The 23,862-nt window shown below is 44.9% G+C and overlaps 2 protein-coding genes across 4 annotated transcripts in view; both read right to left on the reverse strand.

Moving 5' to 3' along the window:
* POPDC2 (popeye domain cAMP effector 2) overlaps nucleotides 1-12,179 on the reverse strand; it is a 39,668-nt gene extending 27,489 nt beyond the window's left edge. For 2 of the 3 annotated variants that reach the window (XR_015801227.1, XM_014888894.2), the window contains exons 1-3: nucleotides 7,921-12,179; nucleotides 5,480-5,588; nucleotides 1,695-2,187 (exon numbers count right to left, since the gene is read on the reverse strand). Coding sequence is in view for 2 of the 3 variants with exons in the window: in XM_014888894.2 (XP_014744380.1) it covers nucleotides 1,741-2,187; nucleotides 5,480-5,588; nucleotides 7,921-8,465 (1,101 nt within the window). In the remaining variant the exon portion in view is untranslated. The remainder of the gene's footprint in view (nucleotides 1-1,694; nucleotides 2,188-5,479; nucleotides 5,589-7,920) is intronic. The other variant, XM_014888895.2, reaches the window with a different exon arrangement.
* Nucleotides 12,180-12,320: 141 nt separating this feature from the next.
* Nucleotides 12,321-14,603, reverse strand: COX17 (cytochrome c oxidase copper chaperone COX17). Its single transcript, XM_014888907.2, has 3 exons — nucleotides 14,469-14,603; nucleotides 12,923-13,031; nucleotides 12,321-12,528 (listed from the first exon to the last, which is right to left on the reverse strand). Exons 1-2 carry the CDS (start codon nucleotides 14,585-14,587, stop codon nucleotides 12,947-12,949), a joined length of 204 nt encoding a protein of 67 aa, XP_014744393.1. The 5' UTR covers nucleotides 14,588-14,603; the 3' UTR covers nucleotides 12,321-12,528; nucleotides 12,923-12,946.
* Nucleotides 14,604-23,862: the final 9,259 nt, after the last annotated feature.

Genomic DNA, 23,862 nt, shown 5'->3' on the forward strand with positions numbered 1-23,862 from the left:
CAAGTAGGAGAATTCTACCAGTGATGGTAGAATGGATATCCTCCTTCTGAGAAGGCAAAAGAGAATCAAAGCACAGACAAAGTGGCTTTTTCATGTTCCTAACTCTACCTGCATTCACTTGCGATGTTTTCACTGACACTCTGACAGCTAGGAGGATGGATGCCTCATAAGTGATTCACTGTTCCTGCCTCTCCAACTAAGGACTGAAAAAGCTGCAAATTCATGACTGCAGCAGACCTACCAGCAAAACCAGGGGCTTCACATTCCTAGGACAAATGTGTATTTATTTTTTTTCTCTCTGTGCCTCCTTAAAAAAGAAAACAACAACAACCAACTACACAAAGCCAAACAACGTCAAAAACAGAACCCCAACTCTTTATCTGATTCAGCCAAAACCAAATATACTTGTTCCTTCCCTGGCCACTTTTTTCATATCCCGGATAATATGAAGAATACTGCAGACTTGTCAGGGCTCATGCCAGGAGCCAATGCTCCCTGCCACTGAGTCCACAGCACAAGTAGAAGTAGACTCAAACAGGCACAGAGAAGATCGGGTGCAATGCTGCTCTGTGTTCAAGGCTGCCTGATGGAAGGCAGCCACCCCAGCTGCAGCCCAATCCTGAAACTTCCTCCCTGCTGTGCAGACCCAACTGAGACACACGCAGGGGTCACTTCTAGGACAGAAATCCCAGTGCCAAGCTTGGTACCTGGCAGTTGGATTATTCTGGGTGGCAGCAGGAATGCACATTTTGGGGTCTGCAGCTGGTGTGCAGCAGCCTGCATGCAGTGGCTAGCTAAAAGTAGCTCAGGGTAGAATTTCTCTCTTGGCTACTAGGATTTGAATTTCAAGTACAAGCCATTGTCCCATCTATTTCTGTTTGCCTGCATTGTTCCTCTGCCTCAACAGTCACCAGGCACAAGAATGTTTTTCTCTTGTAGAGTAAGGAGCTGGCATTTTGGAAGAGAGCATCCCATTCCCATTGGAAAGCAGAGTTTGGGGTAACTTAAAACAACGTTTAGCCTGTCAGTCCACCTCAGGTGACTGAAGGCAAGACCTATAGCACCCAGGGCAGAGTTTTCAACACCTTACTGATCTGGCAGAGATGAATATCAGCAGAAACAAGGAGGTCAGATCAAATGCTGGGATGAGCTGTGGTGGACAGGGAGAGGAAGGACTCTGAGCTTTCTCCCCCTGCCCAGATTGAGCATTTGCAGGATTTATAGCAATTCCTTGCTAACAAACTGCTATAAACCTGGCACTGTTTTTATTCCTGTTAGCATCACCTGGGATGTGTGCTCTCTCACCTGCAGAGCTCTTGCTCAGCTCAATACTGGAGTACCTCCTGGCATAGTTCTACCTCATGGTTTTTATGACCACTTGTGTACCACCTGCCCGCCTGGACACCATTTCAGTGTTTCTGCCTCTCTTCAGGGATGGGGAGAGAACTGGGTAGGGAAGAGCTTTCTATGGCCGGGTTACTGGCCCTTCTACCCCATAGTACAGCCATGGAGTCAAGCCTCTGCCCTGCTGCATTTCCTTAGGAAAACCACATAGCTTGAGCCTACCACCTAGGATTCCTTGGGGCAGTAGGCCAAGAAACACTGCAGAGGTGCAAACCCATGGCAAATGGAGGCCAGTGCTCTGTCCAGGCAGATGCATCACGGAAAGACTTGCTCTGCAAGTGGGTACTTACACAAGGGTCCCACACAGGGTGAGGTCTGCCCGTGCCAGGAGTCCCCTCACTTCATATACTCCCCTTCGCTCACATAGTCCATAAAAGACCCCGGCAACTCAGCAAAATCTTCCAAGACAAGACTGGTGGAGTCCTCACCCAGCAGGTCACTGTCAGGCTGGGATGCCCGGGGACATAGAGCCAGTGGTGGCTGCAGTGGCGGCTCAGAGATACTGGTCTGGCCAGAGCCAGGCAGCATCTCCTCACAGTCCTCTGACTCCCCCTCCGAGGAGGCTGGCCCAAGGACGTGGTAGAGGCTGGGCAAGCGGATGTCGAAGCAAAGGCCAAACTTGACAAAGAGCTTTTCGTTGAGGGAGTAGAGCTTCTCTGAGATGTCATAACCCAGATGGGAAGAGAAGAGCCGGGCAATGTAGCGGTCTTTCCTCAGGAGGAGATACAGCCTCTTCCTTGGCCAGGTGATGTAGCTGCAATCGGTCTCGGCTGTCAGTGTGACCTGTGGGGCAGGGAGCAAATGGAGTAAGTCCCACTGCCTGGGCGGGGTCACCCACCTTGGAGCCATATGCTTCACTCCAGGGAATACCCTCAGCCCCTTTGAATCCTATTCTCCTTGGAGATGGTGGGGCTGGAGAGCCAGATTGTCCTGGTTGAATGACTGGATAAATCCTCACCTGCTGCTGCTTCCTCTCCCTAAGAAGACAAAGACCCCATTTTCCTATGCAATTAGCAGCATGTCCTCATTTAACTCAGCCACCTGGATGGGTACGATTCACCCTCTGGCTTTCAGATGATGCTCTCTATTGATATATGATGGATATATCAGCTGAAATCGATCAGATATCAGATACATCAGATATATGTAGCTGAAATGAACAGGGCAGCAAAGACATACCTATCCCTCCACAGAAATATTACAGAGAGGGATATTTTTGCATGCCCAGTCAGTCTGAGTTGCCAGCAAGTAGCCGTGGGGGAGGCTGCTGACCCACTCTGCTGCTGGATTGCACAGCCCCACAAGCCTTGCTCTAAGAACGCCTTGAGTGTTGAAGGACCACCTGAAAGGCTTGCCTGGTCATCCTGTGCCTGAGGGACATCCTGTCTCAGCAATTCTGATGGACTCTGTAGGCCTGAATGGCCTTGAAGGACATTGTGCAATACAGCTCAGTGAGAGGAAATAAAAACGTTTTATTGTGTCCACGTATATGTAGAAAACTCATGAGGGTTTATTCAACTGATTTTAGAGAATGTTTCATTTTCTTTCTGTTTTTGTCAGTGCAAAGAGAGACTTTTCCCCCTACGTGTAGGTCAAGAACAATTTGAGTCAAAAACATTATATAGGCTGTAAATGTATATTATAATAAATAATAATAATAAAGACCAGAAATGCAGGAAGGGTCAAACTGCCCTGGGCCAAAGAAGAACATCCGGGTGTAATGGAGACACTGGCATGCAAAAAAGTGCCAGAGCCAAAATAGCCTGGGGGCTCCCTTTCACTCTGTGCCCAGGGGTCTCCTGGGTCAGCCGCCATGGCAGAGAGCCACTGGGAAGCTGAACATGGCTTGGCTGCATGTGTGTGTCCTTGGGTTTGATACTTAATGCCATTGCCCTGCAAACAGCTGTTTGATGAAAGAAATACAGGAGATAAAACCTGAGAACTTTCCCAGGCCAAACAAGTAAAAAGAAGGGTCACAGGGAAATTGAAATGACTGGAATCTCATTTTCCTAACCAATTTCTGGCAGTGATCAAAAGTGATCCCTTCTTGTGAGAAACTGAGATGCAATAAGCAAACCTGTCACCAAACCAAGACAGCAAGACAGATTTCACCCTTGAATCCCCCCGACATAAGTGCTCCGGCATCAGCAAGAGCCTGTAATTCAGCCTTCTGGGGGAATGTGCCAGCCCTGAAACCAAACTCCTTCAGGCACTGGAACCCAAAAGTCCTGTGAGAAGCAGACAGCCAAAGCAGAAAGCTCAAGGAAACCAGCTATTCTCATAGACTAAGTCATGCTTCTACCATTTTTCAGTGGGCTCAGAATTGAAATTGTTCAATCCAGAGAGCCATGGGGCAAGAAAAACCTTCCATGCCCCTCCTCCAGCAAAGACCCAGAGTCCAACATGCACTTTTTAAACCAAATTATTGTGTTGCGAGGAATACAGTTGAGATAACTTAGTTTTATTAACTACTCAGGTGAGAGGGATTAGTGGGTTAAACAGCTGCCAAAAGCAGCACATTACCATGGTTAAGCATGGCCACCAAGAGCAAGGTCCTTCCAGGTACATGGACTGGTCAAGTCACACCTGATGACGGCTGGTCTCACACAGCTGCTATTTCTTCATGCTTCTCTGTAAGCACATGTGGGGTTTAGGCATTCCCAGCATATGGCCTTCCCTACCTAGGGCTCTACCTCTCATCCTGATGCCAGGCACAGCTGACCTCACTGACCAGCCCTGTTTTGCAGAGCAGGAGAGGTGCCAGAGCATGGTGCTGGCAGGGCTGGTGCAGTCTGGCACCAGCCTGCTCCCAAGCCATCTCATTCACCACAGATAAAGACCCTCAGGAAGTCTGGGAACATTCAGTTCTATGGAAATCAGCTCAGAAAATGGCGTGGATGTCTTTGCAGGTTACGTTCCTGCATCAGCCATTGCAGTCAGCCATTTCCCTGCCCATAGAACTGGGCAGCCATCACCCACCTTGCTAGATTCTTGAGCAAATACAGCCAAGGAGCTAGCAGCAGTCTGCTGCCAGAGTGAAGACCCGTGCAAAACATGAGATACCACCAGCCCTAGCACAGCCATGCTGTTGTTGCCTTTTCTACTTCATTACCTTGGTCCGACATCCCTATTTCTGCTCACAATCTGTAGCCTTATGCCACAGTCACACAGGCAGCTATTTCTTGCAACCATAATCACTGGTGATGGCACTGTTTTCAGGAGCAATCACCATAAGTCTTTCCACATCAGCCAATTTCAGACCCTAGGAAAGCAGATTTGGAGAGCTGCCCTGGTTTAACCAAGTCTACTTGGGGCTATTCTCCTAAGAAAGCATCATTCCCTCATGACCGTCACACTCTCCCAAGGGATTAGCAAAATCCCTCCTCATATGCCCTAATTAACATAATCAGAATTGACATACTGACAGGTATCAGGCCATCCTGGGATGTGTGTTAAAGACAGAGGGATGTAGGCTTAAGTAATCTTTTCCAGAAGGAAAGCCAAAGAAACACTGGGGTGTTGACAGCAAGGCCAAAATCCTTTCAGTTACTGCAAATGAGAATTGGTCTGGCCTCTTAGCAGGGGATCCTTCTGCTCAGAAAGAACCATATTTGGGTGTGAATCATCCTTTCTGCTTCTCCACCCAAAACACATGACCATCAGAAACTTCTGTGAGGAGCAGGATGTTTACAGATTTACATCACTGCTGCATATTGCCACAGCTGCCATCTTAATGCTGGGACAATGCACCCTGCTAGCAGCATGCAGGGCAATGAATCAGTACAGGTACTAGAGAACATCATAAGGGAAGAGAGCCAGCAATCTGACATCTTGATTCTCTGATAAACTGGAAGGAGCACAATGCTCCACCCTCCTTGCTATCAGCAGATAGTAGGAGTATGCCCTGAGGTCTTCAGAACAAGAGGTTAAATCAGCTGATCACACAATCCTGTGCTGGCCAAACCACCAGGAAGGGAAGTATTCCTGGTCAGCTTTGAATGGCATAATGAGGCCTCTCTACCGCCTTCTCAGCCATGCAGCAAAGCATCAAGGAGCGAAGCTGAGCTGGGGTTACCTGGAAAGTTCCTTCCTCAGAGGGTCGCAGTGACTCCCATTCTGGAGAGTCCAGGAATTGGTATGGAAAGACATAGTGAAGGAATTGTCCATCCTGGCACACTCGGATCCTGTAGAGGACAGGTGAGGCAGACAAGCTTAGGCCACAAAAACAGATGTCATACAAACCTGATAGCTCAAACAGTGTGTCCCACTAGGGAGGAAAGAAATACTTGTCTCACACGTGTCTCATACCCTCTTGGGAAAGCTGCAGGTGCTTTAGTGATGAGACTATCCCTCCTTTTCTGTGGGAAACTATTTGCTGCCACTTCCCCGTACTCCATCTGTTTTCTGTTTCTTGCTACAAAGACAGCCCACACAGGTGAAATGCTTGGTCCTAACACGGGACTTCTCAGCCCACAGGACTGCTGCTGCTTTCTAGGTACTTCTAAGCTAGGCTGTGGCTCTTTGTACTTGTATCTTCCTCCTGTCTCCAGAATTGCACAAGGGCATACCCAGTCTTGGTACTGGAAGTCATTACACTCAGGATCCCCCAAAATTCTCCTGCCCATTTCTCATAGATTATTCACAGATCAGCCTGAGAGCTCATAGTTTGCTGCACATTACCACTCACTTTTTCTTTGGCCTTCTAAGTATCCCTTTTGCCTACCTTTGATACAATTGCCTGCCAGGGTCAAGGTCAAATGTGCACTCAGCTCTGCTGTGGGCATAGAGAAGGACCTGCGTAGGCCTGAACCGAGGACAATGCCAGGGCACTCTGGAGTTCTATTCATAGCTCTGCATCACCAGACTTGGGGCCTCTTGCTTTCCTGTCACCATGTATCCCTGTGGTACGATGCACACGGGCAATTCTTGCCTTCAGGAGTTATCTTTGACTTCTAATCAGCTGGCAATGCTGCCTGGAAGGGTCAGGGATTGTAAGGCACATTTCCTGATCCAGGCATATTCTGCATTTCCAAGACCCCACTTGCTCAGTTTAAGAGAGACCACCATCACAGCAATGCTCTGCTGGGTCAGCAAGGACCTCACAAGGCAATAGAGTGGGTACTAGGAAATGTAAATCCATTCCCATCTCCATGGAGCATCTTTTACCAGCCAAGATGCATACTGCCCATTGCAAAAGAGAGCCCAACAACTAGTCACTGTCTGTTACAGCACTTTCATGCTCACAGAGTAGCATCACATTATCCATTGCAGGTCAAGACAGCACAGACTCTTCCCCATTAATATTATTTGCAGATATAGTAAACTTCAGAGCCAGCTGCTCACCAGAGATGTTCGGTAAGGGGAAGTGCTACTGGAAACACACATACCAAATTTCTCTCCAGTGCTTTGCCATTTAATATCCTGGTAGACCCAGGGTGCTCTTAACGCATCTTAGAAAAGGGACCAACACAAAAAAAAAAGGAAGATCAGCCATTCTTCTTTGCACACTCCCTCACCAGAGAGGATTGATCACTGCAGTGAAACAGGAGCCCCAGGTGATGCTTTGTATCTCCAAAGGAAAATCCTTGTAAGATACACCTCCTGCAGCTCAGCACTGCTCCTATTTTAGAGATCTTCCTTTCCCATTCTTATGTAACATTAGTGACAAGTTCCTGGCAGCAGACTGGAAGCCAACACTACTGCTATTTGTATGCATCTGGATTTTGCAAATCATTAAGTAGATATGCTGCTAAAGGCATGCCACAGGATTTCAGGTGAACAAATGCTAGTACTTGATCAGCAGAGTTAATTCAGTTAAATCTCCAGTGCGACTGTCTAGAGGTCCCTGAGGTTCTCTTTGGTGGTCCAGAAGAAGGAATATCACAAATGCTTGACAGCACAGAGAAAGAAGGGCACCTGATTAGGCAGGATCCACCACAGGAGAATACTCACTCTTTTGATGAAATGATGCTCAAAGTGAAAAATGTCAAAGCCCTGAGGGTTGGGGTGTTGGGAACAGGAACTTCCCCCAAACACTGCTAGCCAGGGAGAGCAGGTGAACTGAGGCCTCAACACACTCAGCACACAGCTCTTCACATCAGAGAGGTGTGCCTGGTACCCCCAGAGACCATAGGTCTAGACACACTGCTCTCCTGCCTTGAGAAGCACATTCTCACAGCCAGCCTTCTCTCACCAGAAATAAGATCACTTCAAAATGACAGACAAAGGGGTAAGGATTCATCAAAAGTACCACAGGTAAGGCTGAGCTGGCCACTTCATTGCCTGCAGCTTGAGTCTGCAAACCATTCCCTGAAATACTCTTAAATTAGAAAAACAAAACAAAACTAACGCCCCAAAAACCAAATTTCCCCCTTCCCCAACAAACCGATGCATATCTCAGATCTTTGTCAGAGGAAGGAAACAATCCTCACCCCAGTTTCTACAGAGGGTGATAATACAACAATAAGCCACAGCAGTTTGCTGTCAGATTTTGTTCAGAATTGGGGTAGCCTTTACCTGCCAGACAGCAGCAATGAGAGGCGGTCAATGGGTGTCTTGCCCTCCACAGCATAATTCTGGTCTCTGACTAATGACTGGACCTGCTCTTCACAGCACTTCACGATTTCTTTGTAGACCTCCAGGGGCACCTGCAAGGGCAGGTACATGGTCTTGTAGAGGAGGTCAAACTCTTCTGGGATGGTGTTTCTGCGGAGCCGGTAAACCAGGTAAGCCAGCTGAAGCAAGCAGGCGAGGACCAGCAGCATGTTCCAGATGAAGATATCCAGCCCACAAGCGCTCAGCCAGCCCCACAGAGCATAGCAGAAGTAGCCTGGGGCCAGGACGCCAAAGATATACAGGGACCCAAAGATGCCACTTCCCCCCATGTAACCCAGGAGGACAATGCAGCTGGCCAGCTGGTAGGCGGCTTCCTCCATACTCTCCTTCCAGGCATCACACACCAGAGGCCAGAAAACAGCCTGGTACCAAGACGGGCTGTTTGCGCTCATCCTTCCCCACTCCCCTCCCTCCCCAGCCGTCCTGCGCTCAAAATGAATTGTCATACACAAACGGTGCTGCAGAGGTTGGAAACCAGAGCTGCTGAGTAGCTGTTCCTCCTCCTCTTCCTCTTGAGCACTGTCTGGTCTCACAGCAGCGCTTCAGAGCAACATGCTAAAAAAGTGCTGCCGAATGTTTTTGCACCGGAAAAATTCCAAAAGTGTTCACTTCTCTTTGTGGCTCACAATGCGTTGGCTGGCCCCCTTCTTAGCCACAACAGTGAGAAAAGAAGCTGGCAAACATTAGGCAAAAGAGCTCCGTCAAAAGAGTCGAGGCCATTAGCTGGAAAACTCACAGACAAGACAGAGATCTCCTTGCACTGTCTGTCTCGCCTGCGGTGCGGCAAATGGAATAGCGACCGTGAGAGAGCAGCAGAGGGAGCTGGTGTGGAGTATGGAATGTGTATCTCTTGGCAGTGGAAAGGAGAGAGACCCCAAATGGATAACCATGTTTGGAATTGAAATCCAAGGAGTAAAAGCAGCGAGGAGAACGGAGAGCAAACATGTATCCACTACTTAACATAACTCAGGCAGCCAGATAAGCCCAGTGCAGTGCAAAGAAGGAAAAGGAGAAGGGAAAACAACGACCTTATCGCAGTGAGCTCCAGTCACACATGGGGCTCTCCACTGCTCTGCACTCCTGCGAGAGAGAGACTTTCACCCAGCACAAAAAAGAAAAAAGGTCACCCCCTTTTCCCACTGTGACTCATAACTGAGGCAGGGACATAACAAAATAAGAGAGGCTGACTCTCAGTATTTCTAGGTCCATTACAGCCTCCCCTTATACCAGGGAGCTCACTTTTGTGGGGTGTTTTAGATCAAGGGGCACAAGGAAAAGCTTTGCAAAACTAGAAAACTGTGAATACAATGGCAAGCCTCTGGCACCCAGTTTCTTCTACCATGAAGATGAGACTATCCTGCCAAAAGCTTTGTGAGCGTGTAACACTTGGAAGCACATTTTGTGGGGAAATCCTAGTTGAGGGATTACAGGCTCTGCTGGGAAGCACCCTTCAGAAACATCATCTCACATTCTCATTTTTTTAATAACTATTTAGAACCTGCCCCAGACCTTCATTTAGTCCAAAGAGGACAGCCAACACTTCCTACTCCGGTAAGCCAGGACATAGGCACAAGAGGGAGCCTTTGAAGTCAGTCTGCCATGGTCAGCTACACAAAACACACATAAATGCAATTTCTCCCCTGCTTCAAGTAACACATTATCAGTCACACAGGCAGGATCTGCCCCACTGCCAGGATGCAGTTACATTTCAGGCATTGATGAAACCCATGTGATCTCCCAACACAGGATGAAGTCAGCCTGCATGGGTCAGTGGGGTAGAGATAGGGTTTCAAGGGTGGTTGTGTTTCAGGCCGAGCTTGCAGCTGCCCTGCCTAACACCATTCCCACTGGCACCATTCAATTAAAGACACACTAATCACCTATCCTAGCTAATAGTGCTCTGGAATAACACTGTCTCTCGGGCATGGCTGCAGCAATGCTTTATGGCAACCTCAAAGAATTCATTGTAGTCTTGGCCAGTACAATCTTATTTCTGAAATGATGAGGCCATATGCAATACAGAGCTTTATGGCTCCTAAGAGCCATCCTGGCAGGTTGACATGTGGGAAGGAAAGAAGACAAATTAAGCTTTGCACAGGGTGAGTACAGTCCATTCACAAAGGTGCTTTCTGTTAAGGGTAAAGTGAAACAGGGACCCTGGTCTTCAGAGGCCCCTTAACTAAGGAGAACAACACTCATCTGCAAGAGTTGCGGGTAAATTAAGAACCTTCTCTCGACCTTCTCTGCAAAGCAGGACAGATGATCTTATAGCTAAAGCACCACAATAAAAATCTTGGGATCCAGGTTCTGTCTTTCATACCATTGCCATATACTCACTATATGATCCTGACAACATCTTGTCTACATTTAGGCCTCTGCAAAAAAATCCATAAGGAGCCTTCTCTCCAAGACAGGCTGACATATGATAAAATGGGGAGTTGGGATATCAAGGTTGTGAGCACTTGGGAGAAAGATACTTTACATTAGATCTGTAAGACAAAAATGAACTGCTATGAGTAGAAATGAAACTACATTAGAGGAAGCATCCTGAGAACCACCATTTGCAATTTCTCCTGTCTTTTCATACTACCAAAACCCTTTTGTAGGACCACCAAAGAAAGTGGGGAAAAAGGAAATTAATAATTTCATTCTTCAGTTAGTTAAATTCCTGAGTAAAAAATAAACTGGAACACAGTGTAAATGACTCAGTAGGACAAAAAAGGCCTTCATCTGACATCTTCCAGAACATAAACAGTGGCGTTGCAGTGATGCTGAAGCCAGTATCATGGGTGAGGATGACCTGTTGTGATTTCTCAGTGAAAGGCAGACAGGAAGCTTTCAACCCACAGCAATAACAGTACAAAGCTCTCATTAGAAGCTACACAACTTTTCTGCTGGGTCCCAATGTGACACTGGAGAGTGAATGATACAGCAGTGTAAAAGACAGATCTCGGAGCACACACTAGAGATTAACTTAGTGTTTTCAGACTCAGATTTCTAAAAGGAAGATTTGTAAAGTGGTTGAACCACCAAGAATAAATCTTCCTTTCTCCCTTGACAGTACCATGGCCATACAGATCATCTTCACAGAACTTTCAGTTTTCTACCCAACAAAAGTGAAAAAACCCTCTTATTACCAAAGAGACATTTTATATACTGATTCAATGGGAAAGTGACATACCAAAGTTGAAAACTATATGGAATGAAGATGGCAAAAAACATAGAAAACACCTGAGCAGAATTAAGATCCTTCCCTGGAAGTAAACAAATAAGCATTACTACAAAATGTGTTTGTGAAGAAGAAAAACAGACATGTCAAGCTTTTCAGCACTGAAACAGGCAATATGGAAACAGGTACTTCACTGATTTCCCCACTTAAAATGGACTCAACCAGTAGCACTTAATATTTAGCTGCATGTGATGATGCAATGAAGGTACAGCCTGCACTATGTTTGGCAAATAAATCCTCTGTCCTTGATAGCCACACAACACAGAGATTATCAGTCCCAAATCTCACAGAGATATCATCTTCAGGAAAGTCAACTCACTACAGGAAGAGTAACATTAGAATTGCACAAATACATAGTATGAAGCCCCACCTGTAACAAACTAGAAATTGCACCTAATGTTTCTCTAGATGGTAAGGAGGAATCAAAGGCAACAACTACCCTCCCATTATCATCTCATACAAGTGAAAAAAGGAGCCAGAAAACAAAAGCCCATGTGTCCATAGCACAAGACCAACACAACAAAAACTCAGCATAAAAAAAGCTTTACTTTCAGGCAAGTAACCCGTACAAAAAAGTCACTTGCAGTGACAGGGAACAATCCTCTGCTCCCTTTCCCTTGAAGAACTACTGGCTCAAGAGAGTTTGAGATGGGAAGTACCTGATTTTTCATTATAAAGAATGAAGCTCGGGTAACAATATCCAAAAACCATCAGAAGAATTCGAACATAGGGAAATCAAATACAGTTTTGACTCAAACGAAGTTAATTTCATAAGACTGCATTCGCCTTTGTACAAACATAGTTACAGCTACTGTCACGAATAGCACTACAAGCTTCACCATGACTGCTGAAAGCTGTACGAGTGCAATGCTACTACCATTTCACGATTTGCATCAGTGGGAAAACCCACCAAAGTCGTCTCTGTTCAACCACACCACCACAGTAATCAGTGTTCCTATGTTAATAATCACACAGGTTTTTCTCATTCTCTCACTCCTGCAGCACGCTGTTTTCAGTAAGGAGGGCCCTGTCATTTCTTTACTTAAAAAGAAACAGAAGTCAGGAACATTGGTCATTTTCAGGCTTTTATTAAGAGGAAAAATATATTTTCTATAGCAGTGGTCAAGAGCATACAGTGGAAAAGCTACAGATGTGATGCATACTCTATCATTAAAGACTCTTTATAAATAGGATTTTTGTTTATATTTGTTCTTTGAAGTAACTTGCAGACATAATTTATTTTGCGGATTTCCAGAACACAGTCACACCAAAGACATCATCTAGAAGAGAAAGGAAACGTAGCTTCACAAAACATGGATTTCGACTGGATATTGAGCAACAGTTCAACAATCAACAACAAAACCCCATGACACACCAACAAAAAACAACTCTCATGTGCCCTAGCACCAGAAATCTAAACTGAGGTTTGGATCTCTGAGAAGACAATAGAGGTGGCAGCATTCTCTACTGCTGAAGGGTGACTCACAAAGGCTGTGTACTGCCAACGGTTTCATCACCCTCACAGGACAGCAATGTAGCTGTAATGTCAATAAGGACTGCTCTGCCTTCTCTCGTAGGGGCAACACCATCATGAACAGTACTCTGGGTCTTCCAATGGCACCAGCTGACGTGCCAGGGCACTTCAGAGGTAGAGGTCCTCAAGGCTGTACTCACCCCACTTAGTCCTGCTCATCTCACTCATATCTTGAAGCCCAGAGCTCTCATACACTCTTTGTGAGCTTCAATTAGGTGCCCACAATTTTCTTCTCCCTTCTCAATAATGCTGCAAAGCAAAACAAAAAGATTTCCAGGGTTCAGCAATAAAATGTTCACTTACTTTTAGTCAAAGAAATAGAACTGACAAACTGTTGGGGTAAACTAAAAAATCCCTATTAGGATCCAGAGGTGTTTTTTTGTGTGTATCCTGTCCAGGGTAATGCTGCTTTGGACAGTATGAAACTATCCCAAAAAGTTACCCAAATCTGGAGCTGTACACCTAAAACTCTGACAACAGTCATAACACAACTTCCTATTAACAGGCCAGGATCTATTCTGGTCAAGTCCGGATGGGGATTTGTTATAGAACACAAGGCTGTCACATCATAAAGTACACTGAGCTTGCCAGTTTCAAATTATTCAGTAGGGAAGCAACACAATTTCTACAGTAAGAGACCAATACAGAACAGGTTAAACAGTAAATGATATTTTAGTCCAACTTCAGCTGCAATTTAAGGACCCTGAAGCAAAAAGCAAAACAAAATACACCGCCTATCCAGCTATTGTTGACAAAGTTATTCACTATATATGGTAACTTTTGATGTTACTCATCCATCCCAGTAAGAGCCTCTCATTTTTGGTATATCATGTATACCACAAAAGCAGTTCAGACTTGCTTTTTGACTGAATGACAAAGCTGTTTAGTTTTCTTCTTAGGTTTTATTAAAATGAGCACGGACACGTCCCCTGGCTGCCCAGGGCAACTCCATCTGACCAGTAACATCCATCCTACCGCCCTTTTCTCTAGATTCACCTTCACTCTACCATGTAATTAGACATGTTTCCCTAAATTTAGCAAAAACAGTATTCAGTATTATGTCACCTACCAAACACCATCTGTATCACCAGCAAAGTAAAAAAAAAAAAGCGCTCCATTTTAAGTGTGCACTTCCTACTATTTTACAGGTCCTATGATGATGACTAAGCCTATAATTAGCCAATGCAGCTACGCAAGTCGCTGTCAAATTTTGAACTTCTCTGGGAAATGTCATCCTCTGAGACTCAAAACAACCACAGCATTTTGCTTTATTTAAAATAGAATATAATTTATACTCAGGTGAACAATAAAGAAGTTATCACCTGCTGGTACGTGTTGCTTCAATCAACAATAGTGAAGATTTACAAGCAGCATTAAAAGCTGATCTTTGAAACCTGTTTTAAACACAAGCTATGAGGTTTTAACGTCTTCATTTCTTAATTATCCTTTTAAGACAGTTTCCTTCACCACACTCTCCCTCCTTCCTCGGATGCTCCTACACCCTCCGTCCGAGGTGGGGAGAGCTCCCAGACTGCCGGGCGCGCGCTGGCAGGGGGCAGAAACTCCTGGAAAGGAGGAGCAGGCGAGCCAGGAGGGAATCCCGGCGGGGCAGGGCACATACTGGCAGCAGGGAGAACGCCCGGGCGCGGAGGGGCCACCGCGGGGAGCTCAGGATCGGGTCCCTACCAGGCGTCCCGCGCCTTCTTGGTCTCGGGGCAGGCGCAGCAGGGTTTCAGCGGCTTCTTCTCCTCCCCCGCCTCCCCCGCGCCCTTGCCGTCGCAGCTAGCGGCGGCCACCGATGACATGGCGGACAGTTCCCTGCACGCTTAGCCCTCGGACAGAACAGGCCGGCGGCCGCCGTGGGAGGGCGGCTGGTTCCAGGAAAGCTCGCCCGGTTCCGGGAGAGCTCGCCCGCCCCTTCCCGGCCCGCGGCCTGCTGGGAGGAGTAGGTGCGGGCTCTCCTCCCGCCGGATCCTCCGCCTCTTCCTGGCCGTCACCCCAAGGCGAGGGCGGGCGGTGCCACAGAGTGGCGGGGCGAAAGTGACATTTTCCAGGTACTGAAGGGGCCAGAAGGGGGAGGGGGGAGTGGGCAGCGGGCAGCGGGCAGCAGGGAGGAGATATGGCGTCGTCAGGCGAGAGTAGCTGGCACCCGCCGCAGTCAGCATGAGCAGCAAGTGACGCCCTTGGCTTTGCCAGCGCCGGGCTCCACGCTGAAAGTTGTGGCCAGCCACCTGAACCTCTTTCTACTCAGCCAGTGGGGAAAACAGAGGATCAGTTCTTTGTGGGGATGGATACAGCACAGTCACCATCACTGAACATTAATGTTGCAGTTTCATTGCAGCGGCCCAGCCGGGCCGGCCCTTTGCATTGCTGCAAAAGGATGTGCTCTGATGCTTAGTCTTCTATGCTTTCAATCCTAAGCAACAAAAAGGCATATTTAGTCTGTGAAACAGTGGGCAACTAACAAGCTCTAAGTGCTGTCCATGCTTGACATGCTTCAGTGATCTCAGACCTGGGGGGAGAGTAGCAAATCTTGGAAAGAAGGATGTGCACTGATACTGGACACAAAGAATGCAAAATTTACAGGCTACAGGGACATCCAGCAGAAGTCCCAAGATAAGGAAGAAAGTAATAAAACTAACTCAGCAATTGTGTTAAAATAGCTCCAGCTGGGTAAAAGTTAATTCAGGTAGGGGGAGATGGTGACCACCAACTCATGTACCAGTGACCCCAGAAACCCACTGACTCAAGTAGAAGACTGAGCATGCAGACTATTTAGCATGAAAAGTGAGAAAATCTTAAACCAATAGAAGAGAGAATACTAATTAATAAGAAAACTATGTAACTTGTAACCAATGAACACGAATTCCTTTGTTTGCTAAAATGTGTAAATAGTAAAAAGCTTTGTTAGTCGGTATGCTTGATCTGTGGAATACCACGGAACACCCAGGCTTGCACAACTCTAAAATAAATACTCAGTGTCTCTCTTGAGTGTGTAATTACTGGGTTGTTGCACACCAGGTAATGAATCTGATTTTTGTGGACAACAGCATGAACAATAAGGGAGAAGATACAGAGCTGCTTTTCTTTTGTAGCCTGTCCCAAACCAAGGCATCAGTAGCCACTCTTCCGTTTTAGACTTCTGCCACATAAAAGCCACAGCGTGACTCTTAGGCCATAGTCTGTCACCTCCCAGTGCATTTTGTGTTTGCCACCAGTCCTGAGGGCTCCAGCGTGATACTTACACATATTAGACTGGCAGTCACACTGCAGACCAAAGGCATACCCCACACAGGTGGATGTGACTGCTGAGGCCTTGCATAGAGAAAAGATTAACATGCACACTGGGATGCAGCTGCTGTGCCTTTTAATGGGGCGTTACAAGAGTCAAAAAAGAACTGGCAGTTTATATCGTATACAAAGGGGATCTAAAATTGTAGGAACACTGACAAGCACAAGGAGGAGCAGAAAGTGTCATGTAACACTCACTCACCCACCTAATCAGCCACCTACGAATTATCCATGGATCTCTGCTCACTAGCCTGTTCCCTGCTATGCCATTTCTCTGGCAAGGTTATTCAGGTGACCTGCACCCACACAGCCTCCTGGTTCAGCACACATGCATTGTGAGGCCATGCAGCCAGGTGTGATGATCTGGAACATGTACAGGTTGCACTTGTTGACCAAAATACGATTTTCCTGAATTCACACAAACATGCTGCAAGATAAAAGCCGAGATTGAAAGGTCTATCAAAAGCACACATTAATTCTCCAAAGCAGTGCCTTGTTCCTAGTTTGTTAAACCCACTAAGCAAGTTTTCCTTTAAAATTAAATCTCTTTGTCTTCCTAAAAGCTTTATCTGCTGGCCACTTTCCAAAGACCTAGATAGAGCTGTTGATAGCAACACAAACTGAAAGATTATAATAAAACTTGCAAGAGGTTTTCTCAGGTTTGCAGTTGAATGATATATTTTATTTAGCTTTTTTTATATTAAAAGGAAAATTTGAAAGACAGTGATTTGGCCTGTAGAACAGGAAGACACAAAACATAATACATTTTATACTCTGGCCCAAGTTATGGAATATCAAGGGCAGAGGGAGGTTAAAATTTAGTCATCTTGAGAGCTGACTTCAGATGGGTCTACACAACGGTATGGCCTCTGAAGACTTAACATCTCTGGAACCAGCATTCCACTCTAACAGCCTTCCAAGTAGATTAAGGAGGAGCACTGCTATTTTGGCCACGCTCCCTGCAGGGTAACAGTTTGTAACAGAAGCACCCCAGGAATCATTTCTTGGTGGGATGAAAGGACAGAGGCTGGAAGGGAGGAGAAGGAAGAGAATAGCCATTAACATTTTGATACTGATTGCACCAAAGTGGAGTACAATGCAGAGGAGAGACCACAGCCATTTCTCTTCTGACATTGCATTGTGCATAAGAATTGATTGTTAACTCAGTGATTTTTGTTTTCTATTCATCCTCCGCCTGCTGACAGTGGCAAAAGAATTATGTTAGAGAGCTATGTGTCAGAATGAACAGATTTGTCTACCAGTCAAGGAGAAATACTAAGGGAAGACTACTGAGATGAGACTGCGAGAAAATTGTCAGAACAATTGCCCAGGAAAAGAGATCCAGTGAAAATTCAGTCTCTGAAAGAGATAATGAGAAAAGACCCCCCACCTCAAGCTGCCATATCATTTGGCAGCCTGGTGCCACGTGAGAGTACAAGGACTACAGGTAGCACTGGGCATTTACAGCTGTTGATTTAGAGGACTAATGGGTTAAATAGGGAGTGGCTGCCCATCTGTCATGGGTTCCAAATTATTTCCCCTGTAGAGCCCTTTATCAGAATTGAAGAACATACAGCAGTGGCTCATAATGGGTAAACATCACAGCAGCACTGCAGTCATTGCTGTTGGCTTCTTGTGTCTTCAGTTTCATCTGCTAAAAGAATGGTTGTCCAAAAAATATGTACTTGTCTCCAATGGACAGATTTTTCAAGGATCCTCAGAAATGTATTTACATCCATTGTTACTGTTAGGTTGGGTAAGCCCCTATCAATTTCAGTCGGAAGTAACAGTCTTGGGTAGTCTGGGGTTTTTGAGATTTTTTTACACTTCTGATATACATGATAGAAGGTAAATTAAGCTGTGTAAATTTTGTGATGAAACTGAGCTGAAGGTATTTTGATATTTTCCATGCAATGCCTATTCTGGGAACCACTTTATCATCTTGAAAAAAGAAACCTCTTCAATATAGTCTAAAGAAGTATTTTTGGTTTTGACTGAGTATAAACATAAGACAGCCAATGCTTCAGCAGCCCAGTCAGCCATATACTGTGTTTTATTGTCAAAGAAGTTGTTTGTGTTTTGTGTCAATGCTTAGATAATGTGAAAGTAAAGGATTTCAAAGCTCTGAGCAAGATGTCTTGTCAGGAACCTGTTGCCTCTTACATTAACTGCCCAAGAACAGGACAGAGTTTCTCCTTCTGATCAGAGCTGGAGACCTACAACTACCAAATGATATCACTCAGCAGTGGGACAGAGAGAGAATGAATGGTGAGACAGAAGGACTTGTGCTCCTATCTAATACAATGGAAGAGATTCTTAAGTGATTATTTACACCCCCTCTAAGCTTCAAACTCCACCTTTAGGTGATGGCAAGGGGTTCAAACACTGGGCTGCTCTCATCCCAAGAAGCAGTGCACCAGTCCCTTCCCAGACTGAAGAGGCAAATCCTCATGTTTCAGGACTACAGCATGAATTCTGTACACAAGGATTCTGTACCATAGGACTGAACCATCCCCTTCCCGGGAGACCACCTTGAAAGTTAGTATGAAGGAAGTCTCCTTGCATACTGGCAAGAAAGCCCTTAAAAACACAAAGGCAGAATCAAGATTACTTTAAAGGTTTTTTTTGTCTCTTGAGTGCTCTACAAAGCCAGTACTGCAACAGATCATCTCTTGCCAGAAACACAGCCAAATCTTTAGCACATCAGCCTGGAGGTGGAAGATGGTTTGAAAGAATGAAGTTACTTTCCAGTTTAAAACCAGAACTGCTGTCTCAAGCAGCAAGACTCAGCCCACAGCATCCCAGATATTCTAGAGTCTCATGCTGGGACCAGGACTCTGGCTCTGTCCTCCCCAGTAAAGAAGACAGCAACCCTCCTGCAAGCTTTGGTATAAACTTAAAAGGTATTAATGCCTTTGTCACGCTGTTTTTTGCACATCTCTCACCAGTTTGTGCTAGGATTAGGACTATCATAACTTTCATATTATGCCCCTTCTTGTCACAGTCCATTGAAAGAATATCCAAACATATTAGTAAAGATTAGGAATTTGCCATGTATGCAACACTGCAAAATCTGAATCAGCGAGTTTAGTGTACGATATCCCTGGTAATAAGGCAAAAGAAGGAAGCTGGTGTTTTGTACTGTGCCACAAAATAACCTGACTGTCCCACACATGTTAGAAGCAGGAACTATGAGCATTTAGACACAAGACATGTGGTAGCTTTTCCACAATGCAGATATGCAGCAGCTGATGTCCAATGTGCATTTAAAGGCCAGTCAGACTTATTTCAGTGCTTGCTGGAGTGACAGCTGTTCCCTTTTGTGGAGGAAACACCCATGAAAATCTGAGCATTTTGGAACAAATCCCATTGCACAGACTCATGGGAAAGACAGGTGTTTGCACTCAAATAGCTGCATGTGTTACCAAAACAACAAAAGAGCACGACAACTGTCTGTCTTCTGATAGTCTCTACACTTAGTAACTTAGAAAATGTTAACCTGCATTTGGAAAATAACATCACTAGTCCTCCAGTCCCTACACTGCAGTCAGACTCACTGTTTTCAGGTAAAAATCAGAAAAAATAGCCCAGCTTTAAAACCACTAAGACATGAACCAGATACAGATTAGTCACCCATGGGGAAATATTTTTTCCCAATATTGCAGAGTTACCCAAGACAGCGGCCTATAAAGATCTTTCCAAAGAGGAGACCTCTTCCATTCTCAGTTGTCATGACTTGAAAGAGCAAGATTTTCAAACTTCTACAAAAAGACCTATATGAATTGTCAGAACTGACCAGAATCAGACAGCTGCGAGCCACTGTTAATATAAACCACTACATGCACACATCTCCAATTAGTCACCCCACAAAAAACAAATGCTGCCTAAGGTCTGTGCTTGTACATCACAGGAAACCTCATTCAGAGCCCAAGTCCAAGAGCCTTTGGATTGAAGAAAAAGACTGTAGTTCCATAAAATCATCCATAATACATACTTCTAACCTTGATCAGTTCTGCTGCAAACCAAGCAATGTTTCTGCAACTCTCATGAATGGTGTTAAGCTGTCAGTCAATTGAGAGGCAGCAAAACTGTAGTCCAATTCTTTTCCACAGCACATACTCCATTTGTCCTTTTTCTTCCTGTAAGTGTTACTGCTACTAACAGTTTTATTCTGCTTGATGGCATGCCATTTTCATGCCTGTGTCAGTGGCAAACCTGGCTTGTTTGAAAATCTATTCCAGTCTCTCATGACCATATTTTATGAAATGTGAAACTCCACTACAAAAAATGGTTTAATATTCTCAATGAAATGCAGGACCTAACTGGAAGCCTGGAAGGAAACATTAGTATTTAAAATACATGAGTCATTCCATATTTGAGATGTCTCTGACTGCAGCTGTGTACTTCTATGTACTCACATTCCAGCATCTCACTTCTTTTAAATACTGTATGTGCAAGACATATGCTGTGCAGTGCTGCAAGCTGCTTATAAAGAGCCTGCAACATCACATAGCTGTTTTTCACAAAGTTTCTAGATAATGTAGAAAGTTCAGTCACTCTGAAGCCATTTCTTTCACTTCAGTGGTCATTCTAGATCTCAACTTTAAACACCTTGCACTTGTTTTCTTCTGCTTTTCTTCTTGCTGATCTTCTCAAGGATCTTTAGAATCCTGGTTCCCACCAAAATCAATGGAACTTTACTATCAAATGCTTAATGGTCAGATTTTAAGAAGCATTAGGAGATCTCCATGTCCATGCAGGTGGAGGGATTCTCAAGAGAGCCTACTTACATTGACATCTTCCTTAATACAATGTGTATCTGGAGTAGAATTATTTTTTTTAAAGTGACATGGTGTCCTGGTTTAGGACAAATTTGGGAGGAAACCTCTGAATGAGGTCCCTCCAGGGAAAAAAAGAAGAAAAAAGATTCCAAGCAGTCCCTCCCCCAGTCGGCTCGGGGGGTAAAAAAAGAGAACGAAAAAAATTGGAGAGAATGGAAAAAAAAAAGAAAACTGTTTATTCAACAGGCAACACACCTCCCAGCACAAAATGAACAATATCAAACAGCAAAACCTCTCGCCATTCCGAAGAGATGACAGATTTAGAAGAGTTCTTTCCCTGGGCAGCCCGGCTCACTCAGTCTGTTCTCAGTCCCTCCTGTGGTGGGGAATGCCCAGGCCCGCTGGGCCACAGGTGTGAGCTCCCGGTGCTCTTCTGGGTTTTCAGTCCAGAGCAGGTTCTAACAGTTCCAGGAAAACAGAAAAAGGGAAAAAAACAATCCAGGGGGCTTTTCTGCCTCAGCTAGCCAGAAAACTAACCGAGAGCAAAGGAGAGCTCTCTCTCGCTGTCCACCGCAGACAACACAGTCTGTGTGCAGGAATGTGGGGGAGCCCGTGCAGTCTTTGATAACAAACTCTGCATTTCTTCTTCCCCCCCCTTCACTCCTGGAACCAATCTTAAAGTTGCAGAATTTAATATTCAACACCAACAGAACAGACGATTTGGGGATATAGGCATCATACAGTCACCCCAAGACACATGGGAACATATGTCATCTACATGGCAGAAAACTTCATCTAAATGCTCAGCTCAAGCCCATATCCTAGCTATTTTGCCCTCACTTTCAATATGCTGTGCAGTATTTTATCTGTCTTAGGTTAATACTTACTCTGTGTAACTCTACATTTTATTCCATGCTTCCTGTATGGTCTGGCATTAACTGCTCTAGTCCCTTATTTAAAATGAGAACGATTCCTCAAGGTCTGGTTCTCTCCTAGGGAGAATGCATATAAAGACTTTGTATCAAAGAGAGGATGTTTCAACATGCTAGAGGCTCTCAGAGTTAGGATGTCAAGACAACAATGATGTGCTCTACATCCTGTTTGATTCAGTCTCCACCATGTGAGACTGGTAAGTGATATGGGAAGGACTGTGTGGGTGCAGGCAAAGACAGAGGGGAAAGGAAAGACAGGAGAACTTTCAAGACTGAAGAGAGTGCAGGCTGTGTTCTCTTACATGAGGGAAGTGATTTTTCTACATCCTTCTCCAGTCCTTGAAAGGGCTCTGTTGAGACCCTGTGGTTACTGCACTGCGAAGAGAGAGAAAAGACAGCAACACACACGGACCTCTTTTGGGGAAAAAAGGCCAACTTTATTGTACAGACAACCCGTATTTAAAGTGTGTTATGTGCAGCTAGGACAGGACAGTAGTTCATTGGACAACTGGGAAAAACATCCTTGGGACAGTACCTCAGGATGTATCCCACGGGAAAGATACCAGGTGTTAATCTTTATTATGAATTCCACTCTGTTTTTCACCATGTTATCACCCTGGGAGACTTCCTCCCTAACTGAAGCTGTAGTCAGCTTGTCAGCCTGGGAATGGACCTGAGAGTCAGGAGAAATCCAGGCCTGAAAAGAATTTCCAAGCTGTAATTCCCCAGCTCCCTAAATGTGTGTGTCCACAAGACCCCATCTGATTCTAGCTTTTTTTCTTCCAATAACCCCAGTGTCTCGTCATTGCTTCCCTACCTTTTTATCTCTGGTAGGCCTGAGCCCCGGGCTCCTGAATGTGTTCTAGCCCTCACCTGACCTTTATCTGGTGGATTACAATTAAAGGATGATAAGAAAATGCTGAAAGCTTTAATGGATTGTATAAAGATTATGTTGCACTAATTGTTTAAGAATAAATAAGAGTGTAATATATGGAAGAGTTATACTGTGTCATAATAAGCTGGAATTAATCTCCGCAGCACTTCTGTCTAGGTATTTAATTTCTGTGAAGAGAGTGGCTAAAATAGTCAGAGAAAATCAGGCGTTTCTAATGCTCACTTCAGATCAGGCAAGCACAAAAGTCAGTCCCCAGAAAAGTGTCTTAACACACTGAAACTTGAAACCTGCAAGCTAGCACAATGGTATTGGCATTTATTCCTCTGTATATTACATGAAGGAGTGAGAACATTAGTAATTCACTAGTTCTCTAAGGAGTTCAATCCAAGATCCTTTATCTCCTGAGGCAAGACAACATGCCCGATTACAGCCCTGCAAATCATCCAAATGTCAGCTCCGTTCTTTGAGAATCATCATGTAAGAAGATGACCCAATCCAAGTGAAGTTAAGTATATGAATGTCCTCCAGAAGATGCCTGAAATATTGGTAAAAGTTAGGATTTGCCACAATTTGAAACATTGGCTGAAAATGCCCTTAATTCTTGCTTCTTTTTTTTTTTTTTTTTTAGGGTTTTTTTTTTAAGTGCTAGTGACAATCATTACAGAAGTAATTTAGCAGGCTTTGAAGTAAATTCTGTGATCACAAAGTACTACTACTTTATTTCCTTTGAACTTTGACTTTTTAGGCTACCCTCATCTGTATATTGCTTTTATTACAGTAAGTGTGCCCACAGTGATACTGAGAAAAAGAAGGCAAGAGAGAACAGGTCTCCTAATAAACACTTTAATCTATTTTTTTTCCATTTCAGCTGTTGAATGAGAAGATGCCTCTCTTAGCATGGCTCTTAGTAAAAACAGCACAAATTAACCACAGACTTCACCCTAGTGGAGCTCCATTTACCATGATCAGTACTCCAAGGCCGTTTTTACAAAAGATGTCACAAGTTACCAGTGAGATATTCAGCAGTGGTTACCATGCCTTACTACAGCCAAAGGTCAACACGGAGACAAGGTCTCAATCCACAAAGCAGTAGATTTCACAGCATCTGTCTCCTCACATCTTTTTGAGACTTAGCTCTGGATTCTGATGGGTATAGTGACCACATCTTCCTCCTCCTTTCT

This window comes from Sturnus vulgaris, chromosome 2 (genome assembly GCF_052056855.1).
Source record: "Sturnus vulgaris isolate bStuVul1 chromosome 2, bStuVul1.hap1, whole genome shotgun sequence".
Classification (NCBI taxonomy): Eukaryota; Metazoa; Chordata; class Aves; order Passeriformes; family Sturnidae; genus Sturnus; species Sturnus vulgaris.